The 24267-nt window shown below is 44.2% G+C and overlaps 1 protein-coding gene across 1 annotated transcript in view; it reads left to right on the top strand.

Annotated features, from left to right (window-relative positions):
- LOC121545850 (low-density lipoprotein receptor-related protein 1) overlaps window positions 1-24267 on the top strand; it is a 147986-nt gene that overhangs the window by 28871 nt on the left and 94848 nt on the right. The window contains 2 exon segments of the mRNA XM_041856721.2: window positions 3241-3363; window positions 21445-21579. Coding sequence (XP_041712655.2) covers window positions 3241-3363; window positions 21445-21579 — 258 coding nt within the window.

Below are 24267 nucleotides of genomic sequence, written 5' to 3'. Positions count from 1 at the left end.
TTCATTCATTCATTCATTCATTCATTCATTCATTCGTCCCCCTTCTGGAGCTCAAACATATTCAAATGATTAACATCACATCCCAGGTTGATGTTGCACCAGCAGGATTTTGGCTTTGCCTTAGAGGAAAAAATAAGGTTGTTTGGAGAGTGAATTAACAATCCCCATCTCTGTCTGAGATATTTCAGTACTGGGCTTTGAAAGGGGACGACTGAGGGGAAAAGCTAGCCAGAAACCTCCCCCCTGTCTCCCCCGCCTCACCCCGCAACCCCCAATTACCCCCGGAGGTTCTCCCTTGTCTGTGTTTGTCTGTGTCTGTCTGTGTGGGTGCGTGCGTACACACTGTAATGTGGAGCGTTGATCAAATTAGAACCCACAATGTTTTATGCACAGTCATGGAGAAAAAGTAGCTGAGCTGCTCCAGGCTCACTGCTCCAGGCTCGCTGCTCCAGGCTCGCTGCTCCAGGCTCGCTGCTCAAGAGAGGCAAGGGGATGAGAGGAAATGCCCATTCATAGCGGCCTGCTCTAGGCTTTAATACTTCCACTGATCCCTTCTCCTACCCGAATCTATGCTCCAGGTTAGGCCTAGAAAAGCCAGGGGATGAGGATGAGAATACCCACACATAGCAGCCTGATTTGGGCTCAATACCACTCATCTCCCCGTCTCATAGCTGGACCTACCCTTTGTCTGGCTATGTTCAGCTGTTGAAGCTGGCTCATGGAAGGGTAGGACTGTATATCAGTGCAAATGGAGCTAATGTATTTACAACATTGCAGAATTGACAAATAAATACAGGAAATGGTCAGAAATTACCAATAAATATAATAAGCTGTAACTCCCAATAGCCCTCAGGCCATGGTTAGCCTCTTGCTCCATCTCTGGGACTAGGTATGTGCATGTCATTTAAGTTCATTGGCTTCTGTCTGTTCTTTTTACAGTATGTTCTCTCTCCTTCCTCTCGTTCCCTCTCTTATTTTGCCCCTCCCATGTGCAGTTGTTAAGGCCTTGTAAAGTTTATGTGCACTTTCAACGTTGTACTCTCAGGCTTCCAATCCATTCATGGTTGTGTTCAAATATTACATTCCTGTCACATTGGGGAAATGCCTTCATTTGGAAATGTCTTTCCTCTCATGTCCTTGAGTGTAAATAGAGAGGGCTGAAAGAGAGCTGAGATGTTGCTCTGAATGTTAAGTACCATCACTCTCCTAATCATTTCAAATATCAAGGGTTGTTTAGTGTATTAAAGACAGCTGTCATTTGATCTGCAGCAAATCCTTTAGCTTCTAATTGTATTTACAATAACCTGACACTCATGAGTCACCGTGTTTGAGTCCACACACCCACGCACACACTCACACTCCCACGGCTCTCTAGCCTAAATCTCTTAGCCTGACAGTTTAGAGAGAACATGACCACAAGGATACACTGCCCTCATACTCTCTTGTGATTGCAGTCACATCACTTTCCCTTGTGTGTCCCCTCCCTTCCCCCAAACACCGCTCTGCCTGCTAAATTATGTGCTGAGGGAGGGAGAAAGAGAGGGAGAAAGAGAGGGAGGGAGAGAGAGAGAGAGAGAGAGAGAGAGAGAGAGAGCGAGGCAGTTCCTGCAGAGAATCACAATGAGATGGTCTGCTCTGTGCTGCGATTCTGTGTGTGTGTGACTCTGCTCTGTCCTTAGTTTCCACAACACTGCTGCTCTGCTCTCTCTAAAACAAGTACAGTAACAATGACGTCCCAGCTGAGGTAGATACACGACCAATACAATACTCTTCTCTCCTCCTGAATCCTGATTGTAGTTGGGAACCACTGTAACTGTCTGTTAACACTGAAATTGTTGTCTTTTGTTGAGTTCCTTTTATGCTTGATTTAATCCTTACAAAAATGATTCATTTTCATCTAGTCAATACATCGTGATCGTACTCTGCTGACTCACGAGAAGAGTCTTTGCCAACAGTATTCAGCTTTGCCTCCCAACAGCACCTCCTCCTCCGCCTCCTCCTCCTCCTCCGCCTCCTCCTCCTCCGCCTCCTCTATCTGAATACCAATGTACTGAGTGAAAGGCAGGAACCAGATACAATGAGGCAATGCTGCCAGTCTGCCAAACTAGCATATTTGTCATGTAGGACCTGGCTGTCAGCAACAAACCAAGCTGTTCCCCTCATGATCTGGGATGGAATTTTCCAGACTAAAAGGCCTTAGTCCAGGCCCAGGGAAGGGTGACACACACACCCTGTTGCTGGGTGACCATGCAGGGGTCAACACAAGTTCAACAACCCTGCTCTGTATCCAATCCACCACAGGGAGTGGAACACCTCATTCAGAAAACACAGTCTTCTACAAACTCACTCACCCCAACACTGGTGCCTTTAAGTTGGTTAGCAGTTTGTTTATTTCCTCTCCCCAGACGTAGCCTGTTTTCCCTCTGCTTTTGATTACCTCCGAGGGGTTTTTCAACATATCCGACCGACAGAAGCCTACCACAGTCTTCACGGTCATCACTGAGTGGTCAGTCATTCTCTCTGACCTCTGAGAAAAGCCCAGTGTGGTATTTCTGAGCAGTATATGTCAGCAGATTGTTGAGGTTGGTGTACCACATGGTAGCACCACAGAGTAGCCCTGACGGCCCAATGGCCCACTAGCTATGTCTGGCACTGCCCCTCTGCTGACATGGTTAAACTGAAACTCACACCTGGGTTCAAATAGTATTTGCTATTTCTGAAATACTCTAGCTTCCCTGGATTGTGCGTGCCTGGCGCTATTGAACCAATGGAAGAGTCCCAAAAGTTGCAACCCCACCCAGCTGAGACTCCAGGCAGGCTCCATCAAACGCTGAAAGTATTTGAAATAAAATAAATACTACTTGAAACCAGGTCTGGTCTGGTAAGACTCAGCCACACTCTGGGAAACCTTGTGAAGCTCCACTTTAATTAGGCCAGTATATGCGAGCCTATATGCTACAGCTATAACAACCTGCCCACAAAACACACGCAAAACAACAGTCCTGGTCCAATAAATGTCTTCAGTAGTGATCCACTAGCCTACTTTCTGTTCAGTTTAAAATAAAACATTCATACCTTTACAGAAATACAGGCACAAGAATACAGTATAGGGGAAAACCATAGAATTACATATATCATTGTATTACAGGTTCCCGGGACGGAAAACATTATCCAAAAAGAACTAAGAACTCTGTGATAGATGTTGGTAATAACGCATTGTCTGTATTCTGTATGTTCCAGCTCCAAAGACATGCAGTCCTAAACAGTTTGTGTGTAAGGACCAGGTGACATGCATCTCTAAAGGATGGCGCTGCGATGGAGAGAAGGACTGTCCAGATGGATCAGATGAAGCGCCTGATATCTGTAAGTATAGTTAGCCTACATGTTACCTATCTGATATCTGTAAGTATAGTTAGCCTACATGTTACCTATCTGATATCTGTAAGTATAGTTAGCCTACATGTTACCTATCTGATATCTGTAAGGATAGTTAGCCTACATGTTACCTATCTGATATCTGTAAGGATAGTTAGCCTACATGTTACCTATCTGATATCTGTAAGTATAGTTAGCCTACATGTTACCTATCTGATATCTGTAAGTATAGTTAGCCTACATGTTACCTATCTGATATCTGTAAGTATAGTTAGCCTACATGTTACCTATCTGATATCTGTAAGGATAGTTAGCCTACATGTTACCTATCTGATATCGGTAAGTATAGTTAGCCTACATGTTACCTATCTGATATCTGTAAGTATAGTTCTAGTATAGCCCTCTACAGCCAACAGCAAGCAGGGCAAGCCCCTCAAGTAACTTAGGTTTCACTTCTTGAAAGGTGGCTGTAAAGCTTCTGTAGAACCATGTCCCTGTGGAGGTGCCCTCAGGATTGCTGTAGCCTAAGCTTATATGACATTGAGTTTAGATGTTACGATAGTTTTTTAGCGTCACTGACCTTCCCATTCAGCTCATCCACAGATGATATACATTACAAACCATGGTGGCCATTTCTTTGCGCTCACATCACCATTTAATTAGTGCAGTTAAGAGATTAAGCCTTGTTCAGCCAGTGTAACATTGGGTCAGGTTATGCCCTCTCTGTCTGTCTGAAGGACACCAGTGTTGCGTCTTCCCTGTCTGACTGCCCAGTCTGGCCCGGCCCGGTTGGGCAGTTATAGTCTAGTCATTTAATAGCTCTCTTTAATGACGTCCGGTTGTTTAGTCTGGCTGTTCAGAGGGATGTGTGTGCTCATGTCTGAACTCGGCCTCATCTCATCTGTGTGGTCTCTCTGAGAGGCTGGTCCCAGGCAAGACAGTCACATCTGAGAGCCACCCTCTCCATCTCTGCACCCAAACACTTTCACTATGTATGGGTTCTCTGGGTGTGAGTATATGGTATGGAGGAATTTATAATGGCGACTAATTGTGATGTGTGTGTGCCACATCTCACATCTGTCATGCAATGAACACACTCTCTCCCAACAGTCTGTCTGGCATAGGGAGACAACTCATCAGACGAGTCGGGGCCCTATATAAAATCGTTTTTATTTTTTACCTGATTCCGTTTAGTTTTTCCCCAAATTCCTTTTTCTCTGTTTTGTTTTTCCAGTATTCCATTTTTCCAAATTTCTTCAGGTTTTCGCTCTCAGAATTACACTTTATGAATAGAAAAACAACAAAATTGGATTTTCTAAGTCCTCAACAATACTCAGACCACATCAGGAGACCACTTTTGATGTCTTGGAGTTTTGGGTGTAGTTACCCTTTAAAGGTGCAATATGCAGAAATTGCTCCGCCATTTCCTGGTTGCAAAAATTTTAATTGTTTGCCTAATTTCAGTTTGTGACAAAACAAGCTCTCAGAGTCGTGGTCAAAAGTTTTGAGAATGACACAAATATTAATTTTCACAAAGTCTGCTGCCTCAGTTTTTATGATGGCAATTTGCATATACTCCAGAATGTCATGAAGAGTGATCAGATGAATTGCAATTAATTGTAAAGTCCCTCTTTGCCATGAAAATGAACTTAATCCCCCAAAAACATTTCCACTACATTTCAGCCCTGCCACAAAAGGACCAGCTGACATCATGTCAGTGATTCTCTCGTTAACACAGGTGAGAATGTTGACGAGGACAAGGCTGGAGATCACTCTGTCATGCTGACTGAGTTAGAATAACAGACTGGAAGCTTTAAAAGGAGGGTGGTGCTTGAAATCATTGTTCTTCCTCTGTTAACCATGGTTACCTGCAAGGAAACACGTGCCGTCATCATTGCTTTGCATAAAAAGGCTTCACAGGCAAGGATATTGCTGCTAGTAAGATTGCACCTAAATCAACCATTTATCGGATCATCAAGAACTTCAAGGAGAGAGGTTCAATTGTTGTGAAGAAGGCTTCAGGGCACCCAAGAAAGTCCAGCAAGCGCCAGGACCGTCTCCTAAAGTTGATTCAGCTGCGGGATCGGGGCACCACCAGTGCAGAGCTTGCTCAGGAATGGCAGCAGGCAGGTGTGAGTGCATCTGCACGCACAGTGAGGCGAAGACTTTTGGAGGATGGCCTGGTGTCAAGAAGGGCAGCGAGGAAGCCACTTCTCTCCAGGAAAAACATCAGGGACAGACTGATATTCTGCAAAAAGTACAGGGATTGGACTGCTGAGGACTGGGGTAAAGTCATTTTCTCTGATGAATCCCCTTTCCGATTGTTTGGGGCATCTGGAAAAAAGCTTGTCCGGAGAAGACAAGGTGAGCGCTATCATCAGTCCTGTGTCATGCCAACAGTAAAGCATCCTGAGACCATTCATGTGTGGGTTGCTTCTCAGCCAAGGGAGTGGGCTCACTCACAATTTTGCCTAAGAACACAGCCATGAATAAAGAATGGTACCAACACATCCTCCGAGAGCAACTTCTCACCAACCATCCAAGAACAGTTTGGTGACGACCAATGCCTTTTCCAGCATGATGGAGCACCTTGCCATAACGCAAAAGTGATAACTAAGTGGCTCGGGGAACAAAACATCGACATTTTGGGTCCGTGGCCAGGAAACTTGTGGTCAATCCTCAAGAGGCGGGTGGACAAACAAAAACCCACAAATTCGGACAAACTCCAAGCATTGATTATGCAAGAATGGGCTGCCATCAGTCAGGATGTGGCCCAGAAGTTAATTGACAGCATGCCTGGGCGGATTGCAGAGGTCTTGAAAAAGAAGGGTCAACACTGCAAATATTGACTCTTTGCATAAACTTAATGTAATTGTCAATAAAAGCCTTTGACACTTATGGAATGCTTGTAATTATACTTCAGTATACCATAGTAACATCTGACAAAAATATCTAAAAACACTGAAGTAGCAAACTTTGTGAAGACCAATATTTGTGTCATTCTCAAAACTTTTGACCACGACTGTACCATCGAAACTGCTGTGGAATGAACTGGAAGCATAGAAATCGAATATATCCTGCTTCTTAGACTTGCTTTCATTGAGAATGACCGATCTATAACTCACATTTCTATGTACATTTGAACGGGTTGCCCAAAAAGTTACATAATGCAAGTGTACACCAGCCAGAGACCGTTGTTTGGTTAGCGATGTTTCTGTAGCGCTCATGTGACTCGTGATTGCTGTGTTTGCAAAACATATGGCCACTGGATTGATGAAAATAATCATAATATCATTATGCCATGGAGGCATAGGCTACTTTTGTAGTTAACATTTATTTGAGAAGGTTGGGAAAGCCTTTCCATCTATACCAGAAGAAGGTTATCATTAGCATCAATGCTAACCCCTACACAAAGTGTAGACATACGTGTGCACCGCACACAAACACACAGACAGGGGGATTCCTGTGCAGTTTCAGAAAGTTACAGGAAAATATGAATCACTGATGCATTTTGTTCATGTCTTATTATTAACTTGTGCAAATAATGCATTTTCTAATAAGTTAAATATATTTAGTTGATTTCCGACAAAGTTCAATAAATGTTTTAATATTGTTGAATTCGGTTTTAATGTCTGGATTCCGTGATTCTGTCCGCGTTCTCCGCAATGCAGATTTTATAGGGCCCTACAAGTGGCTGACACCCAGAATGAAGTCGTTTGTTATTGCTGGAGAAAAAGACTGTTAAGTACTCACAGATGGGCCTTTTGGATCCCAAATGTATGAAATAGCTCAGTGCAATAAATATTTCCTGTTGTTGTGTTGATGGATAAACAAAACATTAACATTGGTGTTGAAATCGAGAAAGGGAACTTTATATTGCTGCATATCATTGTTTCTGAGCTTGAATGTGTCTCCCATCCATGTATAGGTCAACAAGTTCTCTGTCAAATTCTCTTGTAGCCTATCCTAGCCTGGTTCCAGATGTGTCTTGCCAACTCCTATCGTCATTGGCGTGACAATTTCCATTGAAGTTGGCAAGACGGTACAAACTGATCTGGATACAAGCTGTATCCTGTTTCCTTCTCTAGATCTCCAATATCTGGCAGTTCAATGAGTACATTGGATCTCCAGACCAACTTCTTACAAACGTTGGTTGCCTCAGTCTGAGTCAAAATGTGTTGACTGGAGACAAACTAGAAAAAGAGTCACAGTTAAATAGTGCGAAATACTCTCTTCACTACTTCCTTCCTCTCTCTCTCTCCCATTGGTCAAGCTGCACATGTTTGAGCTTGGCTGGAGCAATGGGACCAATGGAATAATCCCAAAATAATATGGAATAGTTCCATCTAGCACTCCAGGCAGGTTCAATCAAAGTATTTGAAAGGAAACCTAATACTAGTTGAACCCAGGTCTGATTTAGCCCCCTAAATGGAAAGGATGAAAAAGAAAAACAGCAGGTTTCTCCTTTCCTCCTCCTCTGAGCTAACAGGGTCTTTAATAATGTGTAGCCTGGCTGACACTCCTCCTAACTCTCTTCTCCTCTAGTCTAAACACACACACACACACACACACACACACACACACTACTAACTCCCTGTCCTTCTTGTCTTGCCTAGACAGTCTAGTCTCCAACCCCATTCACTCTCCTCTCCATCGTCCTTCATGCCAAACTAACACTCTCAGACTCCGCTTTAATGGATGAATCTACTCGAGAAAGGTCAGCTTTCACATTTTGTTAATGTTACCGCCGACTTTCAATGAGTTATTGGAAAAAGACGTACAATTAAATCCTATGCCAAAAAAACTACAATTGCTAATTTCTCAAGGCACAGTACATCTATTTTGATGTAGAACTTCAGAGGGTAACACTTTATTTGGATAGTCCATCTGTAGATCAGTAACATTTCAACTAACTATCTACTAACGCTATCCCTAACCTTAACCCTTACCCTTATTTTAAACCTAACCGTAACTTTAGTATGCAGTTGCTTATCAACAGATAGTTTGTTGTGACCCTTCAGAGAGTTATTATTACGATGATAGTCATTTCAAATGCTAGCATGAACTGAGCCAGATTTCAATATAAACGTTGGCATACAGCTCCATTAAATCTGTAGAGCATCAAGATCACCAGTGTGCTGGAGTTTCTTTTCAGTTCAATGGAGGCTGAAGGAACAGTAGTGACTGTGTGAAGGGTTTAATTGACCAGAACAGATCTTGATGTTCTGCTGGTGGCTGAAACATTGCTCTCCATACAGTCCTCTTCAGTCAGATGAAACACTGCATTGTCTATGTGGACAAATTACATAAGTAGTATGGAAATTTCACTCACATCCAATTGCTTTGTAGCCTAACTGATGGGGGGTACAGTTCAGTCTTTCAAGGGTTTTAAGGTATTTTACTATTCATTTCACTCTTCAAGCAGGCATTAAGTATGTAAAATAATTCAAATCCTATTTGAACCCAGGTCAGAGTACTAGAGCAGTGTTCAGGTCAGCTTTGGCCGTTCTCACAGTCTTCCCTGCTTTAAAGCCAACAGCATGAGAGCCACTCGGCCCAACAGGCTGTAAACAATGAGCTCTCTCTCTCTCTCTCTCTCTCTCTCTCTCTCTCTCTCTCTCTCTCTCTCTCTCTCTCTCTCTCTCTCTCTCTCTCTCTCTCTCTCTCTCTCTCTCTCTCTCTCTCTCTCTCTCTCTCTCTCTCTCTCTCTCTCTCTCTCTCTCTCTCTCTCTCTCGTCTCTCTCTGTCTCTTTCGCTCTCTCTCTCTCTCTCTCTCTCTCTCTCTCCCTCTCTCTCTCTCTCTCTCTCTCTCTCTCTCTCTCTCTCTCTCTCTCTCTCTCTCTCTCTCTCTCTCTCTCTCTCTCTCTCTCTCTCTCTGTGTCTCTGTCTCTGTCTCTCTCTGTCTCTGTCTCTCTCTGTCTCTTTCGCTCTCTCTGTCTCTTTCGCTCTCTCTCTCTCTCTCTCTCTCTCTCTCTCTCTCTCTCTCTCTCTCTCTCTCTCTCTCTCTCTCTCTCTCTCTCTCTCTCTCTCTCTCTCTCTCTCTCTCTCTCTCTCTCTCTCTCTCTCTCTCTCTCTCTCTCTCTCTCTCTCTCTCTCTCTCTCTTCTTCTCTCTCCTCTCTCTCTCTCTCTCTCTCTATTTCAATTTAAGGGCTTTATTGGCATGGGAAACATATGTTAACATTGCCAAAGCAAGTGAAGTAGATGATAAACAAAAGTGAAATAAACAATCAAAATTAACAACAAACATTACACTCACAAAAGTTCAAAAATAATAAAGACATTTAAAATGTCATTATGTATCTCTTTCTCTCTCTCTCGATAACCACTCCAACACCATATGGAGATGAGATAACAGAGGGTCTGGCCCAGAGCCCCAAAACAGGACCGATATTACCACATATCAACCCAGGAGTGACTAGCCCACTGGGCACAGACATCAATTCAACCAGTGTCTACCCAGTGGGTAAGCTCTGTGGAGGCAATCAGTGGGATAACCACATATCATCAACTCAGCAGTTTGTGTAGATTTCTCTCTCTTGGACAGGTTAAATGTTCTCTGTTGACTTCTGTTGTATCCTATTGTTGCCTTTTCCAGGAAAATAAAATAGCAGTAGAGATGCCAGAACAGCCCTAGAACAGATAACTCAAATCAAATAAAAAACAATTTTATTAGTCACATGGGCCGAATACGACGGGTGTAGACTTTACGTGAAATATTTGCTTTCGAGCCCTTCCCAACGATGCAGAGTTTAAAAATAATAATACAAAAAATAAAATAACACGAGGAGTAAAATACACATGGAGTATCAACCCAGGAATGACTGGTTAGCCTGGTCCCAGATCTGTTTGTGCTCTTGCCTACTCCATTGCTGTCATGACAATGAATGGCAGGGATCTGGCATGATAGCACCAACTTCCTGGCTAGTGACTGTTGCTCTGTGGTGGCAGTAGCTCTAGGATGTCCCAAGGTCCATACTGGACTCCCACAGTAAAGGTGATGGGGTAAACAAACCTATGTATTTATGTGTATTTAAGGAGTTCAAGGTGTTCCTTGTTTGTTCCAAAATTGGAAAGTTTAGATGGCTACTGAATCCAAGGTTTAACTCTGTCTGGTAATAGTTCTCTACGAACACACACACTCACACACACACTCACACACACACACTGGCTCTCTTTACAGAGATCTGGCTTTCTACATAGAGCTTTTAGTTCAAAAGTCAGGGGGTGCAAACACACAAAACTCCCTGCTCTTTCCCAACAGTTTCGTTTTGACATGTTTATCCCCTGACCAAAGTACAATCTAGTGGGTGTGGGTGTGTTGTCGGGAATCAGAGTACTATAATTACAGCATTATCACCAGTTCCATTTAATTACTAACTAGCAGATTGGGTCCCAAGGTATGTTCAGTTCACACACTTTTCTTTCTAAATGTTACTCTCGTTCCCTTTTTCATATTTTATCTCTCTTCCTCTCTCTCTCTTTCTTTATCTCTCCCGCTCTCTCCCCCCTCCCTCCCTCTGTCTCTTTTGCTCTCTCTCCCCCTCCCTCTCCCCCCGTCGTGTTGTAGTTGTTCTAACTTTCAATCCATAGAATTATGGCGTCTGATCTCTCTCTCTCTCTCTCTCCCTCTCCCTCTCCCCCCTGTTGTTGATGTTCTATATTTCTATCCATAGAAGACTGATGGCGTCTGATCTCTCTCCCCCATCTCTTTCTCGCTCTCTCTTTCTTTCCCTCCATGCCTATCTCTCCTGTCGTCTGGCTGTTGTTCTATCTCTCTGCCGGATCACCCTGGTGCTGTACTCTCAGTGAATGTACTGTAAATCAGACGTTGTGACAGGGCAGGCAAAGCTGGCAGCCAACATTGGCCTTGCTTATTGCTTTAAGTAGGTCAATATATCATCAGGAAAATGCCGCTCCACTCGCTGTGAAAGAGTAGAAATAAAGCAACAAGGAACCCCCTGCCCTCTACTCTCTCTCTCTCGCGCCTCTCTCTCTCTCGCGCCTCTCTCTCTCCCCTGATGCTCTTATCCAGAGTGACAAACAGTTAGTGCATTCATTTTAAGATAGCTAGGTGGGACAACCACATATCACAGTCATAGTGGTTGTATATTTAACTACTAGTACTAGCGCACCTTATTTCAGATAAATATCACCACTAGTAATCCAAATGATAGTCCTTGCAGCAAAACCATCACCATAAATTCACCTGCAGGGAATCTTAATAGCAGGCGGAGGGGGATTTTTAACTGAATGTGTGTGGGTTTGTCTGGTGAAGATCATCTTACTTTGATCAACATGAACCTGCCCAGAAACTAAACCATGCTGCAGGAAGAGAGCAATGCTCCACTGCTGTTCTATCGGTCTCACTCTATCAGGCTGTCTGGGGTTTTAATTGCCGTTATTGCACTGTCATTCTGCAGCCCCATTTACCTACACTATAATCATCCTGAGGGGGGTAAAGACATAGACAGACTCAGACAGACATGGGTTCAAATAGTATTTTTCTTTCTTTCTAATACTTTGAGTGTTTGATTGAGCCTGTCTGTTCGCCAGATGGGCAGTCTTTACACATTTGGGACAATTCTGTTGGTTCCATTGTGCCAGGTAAGCTCAATCAAGCACAGTTAAATTGTTTGTAACGAAACAAATACCATCTAGACCCAGATCTGACGCAGACAGAGATAGTGAAGCAGGAACAAGAGGTTGTAAGTTAACATGGGGCTCTGACACACAGTAGTGGTGGTGGTTGTTGATGCCGGGGGTCACTGTAGCGCGTTATCTCTTATAGCCTTGTTAGGAGGAGCGGGGGGAGCAGCGGTCACCTTGTTGGTCTGGGGCCTGGGGGCCGTTTTTAGGAGGGACAGAGGGAGAGACAGGAGGTTGGCGGGTTGCCAGGTGCAGGGCCTTAGTCAGGATCTCTCTCTCCCTCTCTCCCTCTCTCCCTCCCTCCCCAGAGCGCCAGTACTCCCAGATAACCGTCAACCTGTTGCGTGTACAGGCATGTGTCTCCAGGTGTGACCCTATCACCCCTCTCTTTGGGCTCCCTCAATGCAGTTGAACAGTGCATGGTTTCTATTGTTTTACAACATAACACTTCACCTCAAGTATCCTTCAGCTCAGTCAGGGCTCAGGAAGTGGCTGCAGTGACACCAGCCTTCAGGATTAAACTACAATGAGTCATGTTCCTCACTGTATTCTTCCTTTGTGATACTAAATGTGTTTTTTTGGTCTAAAAAGTCATTTAAACGGCATGTTTTTCAGCTAATGTACCGTAAATTAGTCTGTTGTGATAGGGAGATTGTGTGTGTCTGGGGCGTACAAAGTTTTCTTCTCCTCGAAGTCTGTAGCAGATCTTTACGTAACGGGTCTGTCTTACCTCAGGAATCCCCTCTAATGGCACAGCACAGGAAGACAGGGACCAAAAGATCGACAAGGAATCCACATACTGTATGCACACTTAAAACACACAGGGTTGATGAAGTGGGGTAGAAAGGTGGGTGTGTTTGCATGCGCCTGACGTGTTTGAGAGAAGAAGTGAATCTATTTCAGGTAGGCTAAGTATCAAAAAGCAAACATAAATCCATTGGGAGAAACTACACAGTAAGCTCCCCTTTCTCTTAATGCTATCTATACTGTTTGGCCATAGAGCATTTATTTATGTGCTTTTCATCCAGTTTCTTTCTGTTGTGTGGATAATGGTTTATACTGTAGTGTAATGAGCTATGAGGTCAGGATATTTTACAGGACCTGAGCTGTTCAGACTCTATTCTGTTATTTGCTGAAGTAAGTGAATGGGCCAACCGCTTACAAAAGTATTTTGCCTGAATGAAATTTTTACATTTAAATTTTTACTTATTTAGCAGACGCACTTATCCAGAGCGACTTACAGTTAGTGAGTGCATACATTTTCATACTGGCCCCCCGTGGGAAACGAACCCACAACCCTGGCGTTGCAAGTGCCATGCTCTACCAACTGAGCTACAGGAGAAGTTGGGGGAAATCCAACCATATCATAATTGAGGACTCATGCGTCTTTGTAAGCATTTTATACAAGGAATCACATAAAGCTGTTCAATTGTATTTCTATCATTGTTTGTGAGGACATACTGCATGTATAAACTATACTACAGTACAGGCATTTAGGAGGACAGCATTCAGCTTTTTTCAATGCAAGTTGCTGTGGTTGTTCCAGCTAGTACTCAGAAGAAAAACCGTCTGTAAGTCTGTATGCAATTAGATGCTTGTGATGCGATGCCAGAGCCACATTCGTTGTGGTTTGGTTTAGAAATGCAGCAACTGGGACCAGATGTTTGAATGGGCCTCTATAGTATGTAAGCACTTTCTCTTTTCTTTATGAGAACCTCTCACTCTTTCTCTCTCTCTCTCTGTCTCTCTTTTGATTGATTTATCCAACCTAAGCCACTTTATGCAACAATTTACTACCCTTCCCCACAATTCTATGTTCAACTTTCTCCCTGCCCTTTTCTCCATTTAGCATGCTAATGTCCAAGACGGGCTGGTTGAGATGCATTTGAATGATGTAAATTATGTCAATGGCTTTGCCTTTATATTCAGAAGGTATGTTAACAGCTTCTATTGAGTCAATGGGAGAAAATGAGGTGAAAACAATAGTCAATTAACACTTGTTAACATCCAGCCACTCCCTATAGTTCTATTGGGGCACTCTAGCCCACGGGAATACAAACCCCTCCCTCTTCCTATTGGGGCACCGTGCTCCAAGACAACCACTACCTCCCTAAAGTCACCTAGCTGACCCCCTCAAAAGCTCTGTCCTTGTCACCCATTGTATACCAACTCTGCTTACATCTCTACGTAATTGTTCTAGTTTAGCATCAGGGGACATACTATGGTCCAGTCTATGGAATGACAACCTGGACAAATGGAATGTAATATTGACAACAACAGCTGATGGGTCCGTGCCTGTAGAGGCTAAAGATGCTCAGAGAGGAGTGATGTGTCCATGCTGTGGTATTATTACAGTCCAACACACACACACACACACACACACACACACACACACACACACACACACACACACACACACACACAATCTCACTTCCCCCTTGGCGGTGGATGGTTATGCAGGATGCTGTCGCCTGAAGCTTTAGAGGAGGGCTGGGTGATTGAGTTATCTGCTCCTTGCAGCTTCCCAAGCTAGCCAGGCCCCAGGCGGCAAGGCCACACATCAAGGTTATCTGTACATCTTGTGCCCTTGAGCCCCGACTGGAGGCTGGGGACTGGAGGGTGTGTATGTGTGGCTGTGTGTGTGTTTGTCTGTGTGTGGCCCCCGTTTGTCTGAGTCGTCTGTCTGTCATGCATCGGCTGACTCTTCCCCCTGGGAAGACGGAAAGAGCAGACTGCAGAGGGGTGGAGGGAATGGTGGACATAAAGGGACGACATTTTACATTTTAGTCATTTAGCAGACGCTCTTTTCCGGAGTGATATACAGTAGTGAGTGCATACATTTTCATATTTTGTTTGTACTGGTCCCCCATGGGAACGGAACCCACAACCCTGGCGTTGCAAGTGACATGCTCTATCAACTGAGCCACATGGGACTGGGATGTAGGGGTGGTGGGAAGAAACAGTGGAGGGATGAGGGCACCAGTTGAGGAAACGTCTGTGAACTAAAGGAGTGTCAGGAATGGCTTATCCGAGGGGAAAAGGGTCTTTATACAAGAGAAAATGACCAGATTAGGAGCGCGTCCCAATTGGTGCCCTGTTCCCTATTTAGTGCACTACTTTTGACCAGGGCCCATAGGGCTCTGGTCAAAAGTATTGCACTATATGGGGAATATGGTGTGATTTGGGATGCAGACTAGTATTCAACATTCAGGAAATGGGTTTGCATTGCAAAGCTAAGATGAAATCCCTTTTAGAGAGAAATGGTCTTGTACATTTCAAGGCAGGGGGAGGGTCTCTCCAGTTGCTCATCTTGTGTGTGTGTTTGTGTGTGCGTGCTCATTGTCCCATTAACAGGGGCTGCTGGAGAGGTTGGTGGGGCAGCAGGTGCAGAAGCTTCCAGACACACACGCACACACACTTCCACAGAGGAAGGAGCAAAGCCCTGTAAATCCCTCAGATCGGCGCTCCCGAGCCCTCTTCACCCTCCAAGGCCTATCAGTAGCCAGAGAATACAGGGCTTTCTCACGCCAGACAGGCACCGCTTCTCCCTTCCCTCTGTCTCTTCTGGTGCTATCTTTTAACACACACACACACATTCTCTTTTTTTTCTCAATTTCTCCCTCTCTATCTCTCCGCTCTACAGCCATGCTGACTATCTAGACATAGCAAGCAAGCCTCTGTTCTCTCTTCCTCAAATCTCATCTCTCCAGTCTTTCCTCTTATGTAATTGCCTCAGTGTTTTTTTTTCTACCTTTCAGACGTGTGATGTTATTCATCCACTGTTCCCTTTTCCTGGCTGGCTTTCTCACCACTATCTTTCCCCATGCTATTTTAGGAGATATTCAAAGAGGCTGTTTTGTTGTATCTAAAGTTGTAAAGAAAGGTCTGACATTATGTTCTTAGGGATATTACAACAACCTCTGGAGATTTGAAACATTTATAAAATGCTGTTCTGGTATTTATTAATTCAGACGAGGTGGGAGTCTGGGAGAGAGTTTACAGAATTGGATGAATGTTGTGTAGAAAATACTATGTTTATATAAGCCCCCTGTCAGACAAAACCTTCACTTTGTCAGAAGAGATATGCCAGTGTTTTGCAGGAGCCTATGCCCTCTATAACATTTGTGATCACTGGACATATTAGTTAAATGCCACCTCCATATGCCTTGATTTGGCGATTTGAAATCGTACTATTTTGCACTACGGATGATTTCATTCGTTCCAGTAGAAAAGTGTCCTCAGAGTATAAGCCCTCTACAAGAGCTGTGTCTGTATAGGTCTGATTCTGTAGGGTCAGACTGGGCAGACCATGCATATGTTTGTACTCAGTAGTTACTGTACAGCACACTGTTCATGCATCCCAAATGGCACCATATTCCCTTTTTAGTGCACTACTTTGGTCAAATGTAGTGTATTATATAGGGAGTAGGATGCCATTTGGGACTCAGACTCTGATTCCAGTGTAGTCACTAGCCAGGCCTTTGACCCTGCCTGAGGTACATGTTCATTACAGTTGACAGCAGTCTGAATGGGAGTCAGAGGCCGGGCAGTGCAGCCACGGACCCCTGTAGGACGGGAATAAACCCAGGCCTTTATACTGAGGACAAAAGCACGACAGGGTATCACAATTTATGATCATTATGTAACCACTGGCTGGGGAGGGGGAAGGGGGCGAGGGGTAGGGAGTGAAGTAGGGGTTGGTTGAGGTGACAGAAGGAGGGGAAAGAGTCTGAGGTGGTTAGGGGAAGGGAATAGAGGATGTAGTTTAGCCTAGTCTCATCTCACACCTGAATCACATCTGAATCTGAACAAAGACATATGTAGAATGAAACAGATATCCTAACATTGGACTGGATCTATAGACCATAGCCATTAACATCTCTAAAGAAACAGCGAGGATACCCTCCCCTTCCATTTAGTATCATCACCATTAGGTGATAAGGGAGTTCATTAGATGTATGTAATTATCCCTCATTGGGAGCAGTGATGGGTATTGGAGATGTAATTTATCTCAGTAGCTCTCCATGTGTGAAACACTCCATACTGCTACGATACACTCCATACTGCTACGAAACGCTCCATACTGCTACGATACGCTCCATACTGCTACGAAACGCTCCATACTGCTACGAAACGCTCCATACTGCTACGATACGCTCCATACTGCTACGATACGCTCCATACTGCTACGATACGCTCCATACTGCTACGATACGCTCCATACTGCTACGAAACGCTCCATACTGCTACGATACGCTCCATACTGCTACGATACGCTCCATACTGCTACGATACGCTCCATACTGCTACGAAACGCTCCATACTGCTACGATACGCTCCATACTGCTACGATACACTCCATACTGCTACGATACGCTCCATACTGCTACGATACGCTCCATACTGCTACGATACGCTCCATACTGCTACGATACGCTCCATACTGCTACGATACGCTCCATACTGCTACGATACGCTCCATACTGCTACGATACGCTCCATACTGCTACGATACGCTCCATACTGCTACAATACACTCCATACTGCTACGATACGCTCCATACTGCTACGATACGCTCCATACTGCTACGATACGCTCCATACTGCTACAATACACTCCATACTGCTACGATACGCTCCATACTGCTACGAAACGCTCCATACTGCTACGATACGCTCCATACTGCTACGATACACTCCATACTGCTACGATACGCTCCATACTGCTACGAAACGCTCCATACTGCTACGATACGCTCCATACTGCTACGATATGCTCCATACTGCTACGAAACGCTCCATACTGCTACGATACGCTCCATACTGCTACGATACGCTCCATACTGCTACGATACGCTCCATACTGCTACGATACGCTCCATACTGCTACGATACACTCCATACTGCTACGATACGCTCCATACTGCTACGAAACGCTCCATACTGCTACGATACGCTCCATACTGCTACGATACGCTCCATACTGCTACGAAACGCTCCATACTGCTACGATACGCTCCATACTGCTACGATACGCTCCATACTGCTACGATACGCTCCATACTGCTACGATACGCTCCATACTGCTACGAATCGCTCCATACTGCTACGACACGCTCCATACTGCTACGAAACGCTCCATACTGCTACGATACGCTCCATACTGCTACGATACGCTCCATACTGCTACGATACACTCCATACTGCTACGATACGCTCCATACTGCTACAATACACTCCATACTGCTACGATACGCTCCATACTGCTACAATACACTCCATACTGCTACGATACACTCCATACTGCTACGATACGCTCCATACATTGTTCTCACTCACCACTTTGTCTTTCTCCAAGGATCAGGATGCCACGCCTGCACTCACACGCACGCATGCACAATCACACACACACACACACACACACACACACACACACGTACAACTTTATGCTATTGAAATGGAATGGAGAATAATTAGTTACAGAAATGGATTGTGAATAAAACAATGTGTATTGTGCAGTGATCACACCTCCCCTGTCTAATATTGTATTTCTATTACACCATTGTACTGAAGCACCTAAAGACGTGAATATGCTGATTACATATTATTCATCACCATTTTCTATTAAGCTGAACTCCGTGATGAATTCCTTTTTATTGCTGAGATTAAAAAGCAATTACAAAGACTGAATTACCTCAGGTTTGTTTTAATGTTTATCATGAATCTGTAATTGTTGTTCATTTGGATGCAAGAGCTATACAACATTCAGAGAGAAAATAGTCTCAGAAATCACATTATGTTAATTGATACCAGGATGTTATAAGAAATATAGCCATTTTTTTTATCACTTGGATATTGTAGGAAATGTTTATCTTGGCTTCGAACCAGAACAGTGTTTTTATAGAGACAGAGGCGGCGGAAGGCAAGGCCGGAAGCTCTCGATCAGTCTCTCTGTCTCTCTTTGACTGTGCTGCACAGCAATGTGCTGACCAGTGCCACTGACAGATCAAGAAGGAAGTCACTAGGCAGCCGTAGCCTGTTTGGTATGGGAGAGTCTGTCTGTGTCACTCAATAGACAGCCAACAACTTCCCAGACTATAACAGAGAGGCCAGAGTCCACTGTTATTATCCTCATCTTAAAGTCACTGTGTAATCCGGTATGGTTGTCTGTGTCCCACTCCCTGCTATTCAATTCCTCATTGTCCTTTCGGTTTACTTTCCTCCTGCAACTCTTAGGTCTTACACAGACCTTTCGGGCTTAGAAAGGGTTATGAAATTGTTATTACATTTACGCAAATTTACATTTGTTATTACCCTCTATATCGAGTACTTCCTAGGCCTTTCCTTTTGATTTCAATGGACAACTGTTTGGGACAACAGTAAATAAACAATGTGTCCTGCACTGGGTTTGGAGTGTTGCCAAACCGATCAGTTCTATGGGCTAGCTAGTTTATGCCATGTCCTGCAGTTTATTGTGAAATAGCTAGGCTCAGAGTTGATTGAATGTAAAGCAGGAGCTTTGAGAGGACAAGACTGTGGGAGGTCTGGGTATGAGGCAGTATCCCCTGGAGTGACTAGTCAACCTGCAGAGATTTATGTTGAGCTATTCTATTATGTCTAAATAAGACTACTTGCTGTTCCACTGCTGAGCCCGGTGCATTACTGTTGTAGAACTGCATCTATATTCAAATACACTACATATCAATACTATTGAGGTATTTCATTATATCTAAAGGCTCTGGTACCTGCGGAACTGGTGCTGAGCCAGGTGTAGTACTACACTGAAGTAGAGCAGAGCCTACATAGACGTTTCTGTGGTGGCTGTAGGTATAATAGACCGAGAACTCTCCATGAATGTTGTAAAGCCTTGTAAATGAAAAGGATGAATTTCAGACTGGCTACTAGTGATGTCCTCGGGCACTTGTAGCAGTTCTTATCCACTGTCTATGACAGATAATCTGTTAGAAGGATCTGTTATTGCATTGTGACTTGAGAATGAATTTACCTTGGGGAGACACAGCGTATAATACCACTATAACCCATGCAGGTCTTACTCTCTGCAGTAGGCTTGGCTAGTCTATGATGTTAGTTTTTGTTATAACTTCAAACACCTGGTTGTACTTGACCTCACCTAAAGAAAAGTACACATTAAGAAACTTCAAGTATTCTTATGAAATCCAAACCTTGCAAAACACTCCAACGCTAATGTTTTCTTCTTCTCCTGTGCAGGAGGTAAAGCTTTCTCTTTCATCTCTCTTTCTCTCTGTCATTCTCTCTCATTCTCTCACTCTCTTGTAGCTTGTCTAAAATGGGTCAGCAGCTGTTATAAGAGAGAGAAAAGGAGGAAGAGAGAGGAGGAGGAAGAGGAAAAACAGCCAAGACAAACAGTTTGCTTTGTAGCGTGGGTAGAGAGAGAGAGAGAGAGAGAGAGAGAGAGAGAGAGAGAGAGAGAGGGGGGCAAAAAGAGAGAGAGGGAGCGACAGATGAGAAATCCTTGTTTTTTTCTGGAGAGGAAGAGGGAGAGACCACTTGGTATTCTCTAGCATTGCTGGCTGTAATGGAAAATAGTGTTTTGTCACTGCTTTGATTTCATTTTTCTTTATTTGGCATGTGACAAGTTTTTTGTCGAGCTGACAGGGTTCCTGTCTGAAATGGAGTTATTTATTCAGAGTGTTTCCCTGTACACAGGACTTTGGTCCCATACAACAAGCGTTTATTGATGTTCGTTGTTAGGGATGTGGTTTGAATTCTAACTTAGCGTGTGTACGTGTGTGTGCTTGCGGGAACCGGTGCGTTGACATGTTTATTTTCTGTTGAAGTGCAGAAAAAAAGATATTGTCCAATGCCTAGAAGCCTAGTTAGGAGGCCTAAGATCCCCACAGCGCCGTGGCAACACAAAGACCTGTAAGCAATATACTGAGCTGTTCTGTAGGGTCAGCTCGTGGCCTAAGTCTGGACAAAGGAAACACAAACAGCTAGCTGCCTCTGCCCTGTCCTGCCGGCCCAATACACTGCCGTCAGTCCACTACTTATCACAGCATGGCCAATGAATGGTGAGGCTGCAGCCTGGCAGGACAGATAACACTGAACATTTCTCTATAACAGTCTCTGTCTGAGGCTGACTGACACTCTGATTTACCCTTTAAAGATGTTCTCGTCTTTTGAAAACATTTGAAAACATCACCCAGGCTGTGGAAATGAATCCCTCACTCACAGGCTTTTGGTCAGGTGTGAATAAAAAGTTGTTTTAAAGTCACTGATTCGTTTGTATCTGGCCATTTAGGATGTGTTGGAGCTGATATGCTGATATTTGTAAGTGCAGTCATGTTTGTAGGGTGCCATCCTACGACTTTTACTCGTTTCTGTGGTACATTTGATCTCGGACTAATGTGTGTGTCTTTCTGCTGTGTGTTTTGTTGTAGGTCCACACAGAGTGTCCCGGTGTCCGGCCAATGAGTTTGAGTGTCTGGGGACAGATGTGTGTATCCACATGAGAAGGCTGTGTGATGGGAGCCCTGACTGCACTGATGGCTGGGACGAGGGGCCACACTGTCGAGGTAACACATGCATGAAAGTATTAATGCTCACACAGACGCCCGCACATACATACACACACACACACACACACACACACACACACAGCTCGGGCAGCTGCTTTCTGGGGTCCTTCCTAGTTCCTACAGAACACTGGACCAGCCAATCCTGTTGCAGCTGCACCTTTTTTGTCTGGTTCCACAATGCGACACTATGGACTCCATAGCAGTCTGAAATGACAACCTTTTCCCTATATAGTGTATTACTTTTGGCCAGGAAATAGGATGATATTTCAGACACAGCCAATATGTCCCCTCTGTGTGGCTCGGCTCTTTTGTCTGGTTCCACAATGAGAAGCCTCAATGTCCTCCTCTCTGTGACTCTAATTAATATCAGGGATTGGATTTGATGATGGGATTCTCCTCCTTTTCTATTGGCCTGGTTGGCTGTCTGGATAAATGCTCTGCTCTGCCTGCCAGAGCTGGGGAAGTGGCCTCAGAGCCTGGACTATTTCAGAGCCTCTAGGGCCTGATTGATAAATGAATGACTTTTTCCCAGAGAGAAGAGAGAGAGAAGAGGAGCCATTGTGATAACGGAGGCCATCTCATTAAAGCAGCTGATGGAAGAAGACAGTGTTTATTGGACAGAGAAGAGATGACAGTTTGGGGGGAACTGGGGAGATAAAGAGAGAGAACAGTGGATTCATAAAGCTGAGATTGAGTGATATTAGTCCAACACATTTTTGATGTCCTGGTGTTTGTATTATATTGGGACATGTTTTTGTTGGTTTGGTGCGTTCCCCAACAACAAATATTGACGCCAAACAAACAGGTCTCTGCGGTTTTCTTTATAAGACCAAAGTCCTAGAACAAGAACAGGCTCTGGAAAAGACCAGTACACATTAGAACTGCCAAGTGCACACAGTCCTAGCTATCTTATACAAAGAAAGATATGGTCTATCTTTATTTGTCTTTTGAATAATTTTTTCTTTTATGTGTTTATAATTCTGCTTTTTTTTATTTGTTTATAATTCTGCTTCAGGTTTATGTGTTTATAATTCTGCTTTAGTTTTATGTGTTTATAATTCTGCATACTAGAATTATAGCAGGAACACATTGAGGAGAAGTGGGGGAAGATGAGAGTTGAAGTGACATTTGTGTGAAGTAGGTTAAAGGGACTGATTCCCTGCCTTGCACAACGTTCCGCCGATGATGTCATCGAGTCATGACACGTAGCGCCTGTCCCCGGCGAGCACACTGGTCCATCTGTCCCCGTGAGGATGGAGTAGCACACACACGCACCAGTGGCAGTGTGTTTGCCGGAACTTTCTGCTGCCACGTTGTTTGCGTGTGAGCCGCCAAATTCACGAAAAGCCTCACCATTCACAAGCATCCCAGTGTTTGCTGGAACAAACTGCCGGCTTGCGCAAGCCAAGTGGACCCTAGCCTGGTGCTGATGTGTCAAAGCACACTTTGTCATTCTGTGTGTTCAGATAATTATCCAGAACTTGTTGACAAGGGGAGCGTGGGAGGCAGAGTAGGAGGCAGGCAAGGGAGGAAGTTATCGCAGTACAATACATTTGATTGACATGGTAATATGGTGGAGCTAGGTGTGGGAGGTTGAGGAGTGGAAGGGTTTATATTATATGTGGGTGATAGCCAGGTTTTGCCCTGCCTACTGTGTTACTGTGCAGCTGAGGCTAGGGCCACTGGGATGATCATACTGTATCTCTGCAGATTTAAAGAACTTCCGGCAGCCCTCGCTCGCTCGCTCTCTCGCTCTCTCTCTCTGTCTCTCTGTCTCTCTGTCTTTGTGTCTGTCTTTGTGTCTGTCTCTGTCTCTCTTTCTCTCTCTGTCTTCCTCTCTCTTTCTTGCTTCCTCTTCCTCCTTCTGTCTCTCTCTCTGTCTTTCTCTCTCTCTATCTTTCTCTCTGGGGACTGAAGAGTCCAGTTAAGGGGCAAGGCCCCTCATATAATCTCAACACTAGTGTTTAATTGATAGGGAAAGAGAATGGGGTCAGGGTAGTATCATAGTGCTCATCTCTGCTCCCATTCCACAATGGAAACTGTTATGTGAATTATTTAACAAACAATTTCGGTGTCTCTGTGCGTCTCCCAAAATCAAGAAACGGACAGAGTCCTGGTCTGCATAGTCAGAGATTTATTCATTGAGAATTCTGCCATCACAATTTCAGAGTCCATCTTTTATACTCACACGTCATACAAAAATCCTTCCCCTCTTTAGGCGGGCTGTAGTTTTCCACTTTAAAACTGCTCTCCTGACCATCAGTACACACACACACACACACACACACACACACACACACACACACACACACACACACACACACACACACACACACAGACACAGACACAGACAGACACACAGACACACAGACAGTGAGGGAAAAAAGTATTTGACCCCTCTGCAAAACATGACTTAGTACTTGCAAAACCCTTGTTGGCAATCACAGAGGTCAGATGTTTCTTGTAGTTGGCCACCAGGTTTGCACACATCTCAGGAGGGATTTTGTCCCACTCCTCTTTGTAGATCTTCTCCAAGTCATTAAGGTTTCGAAGCTGACGTTTGGCAACTCGAACCTTCAGCTTCCTTCAAATAATTTCTATGGGATTAAGGTCTGGAGACTGACTAGGCCACTCCAGGACCTTAATGTGCTTATTCTTGAGCCACTCCTTTGTTGCCTTGGCCGT

Source organism: Coregonus clupeaformis, chromosome 30, assembly GCF_020615455.1.
Source record: "Coregonus clupeaformis isolate EN_2021a chromosome 30, ASM2061545v1, whole genome shotgun sequence".
In the NCBI taxonomy this organism is placed as follows: domain Eukaryota; kingdom Metazoa; phylum Chordata; class Actinopteri; order Salmoniformes; family Salmonidae; genus Coregonus; species Coregonus clupeaformis.
Note: the sequence above shows the minus strand (reverse complement) of the source record. Positions and strands in the feature narration are given on the sequence as shown.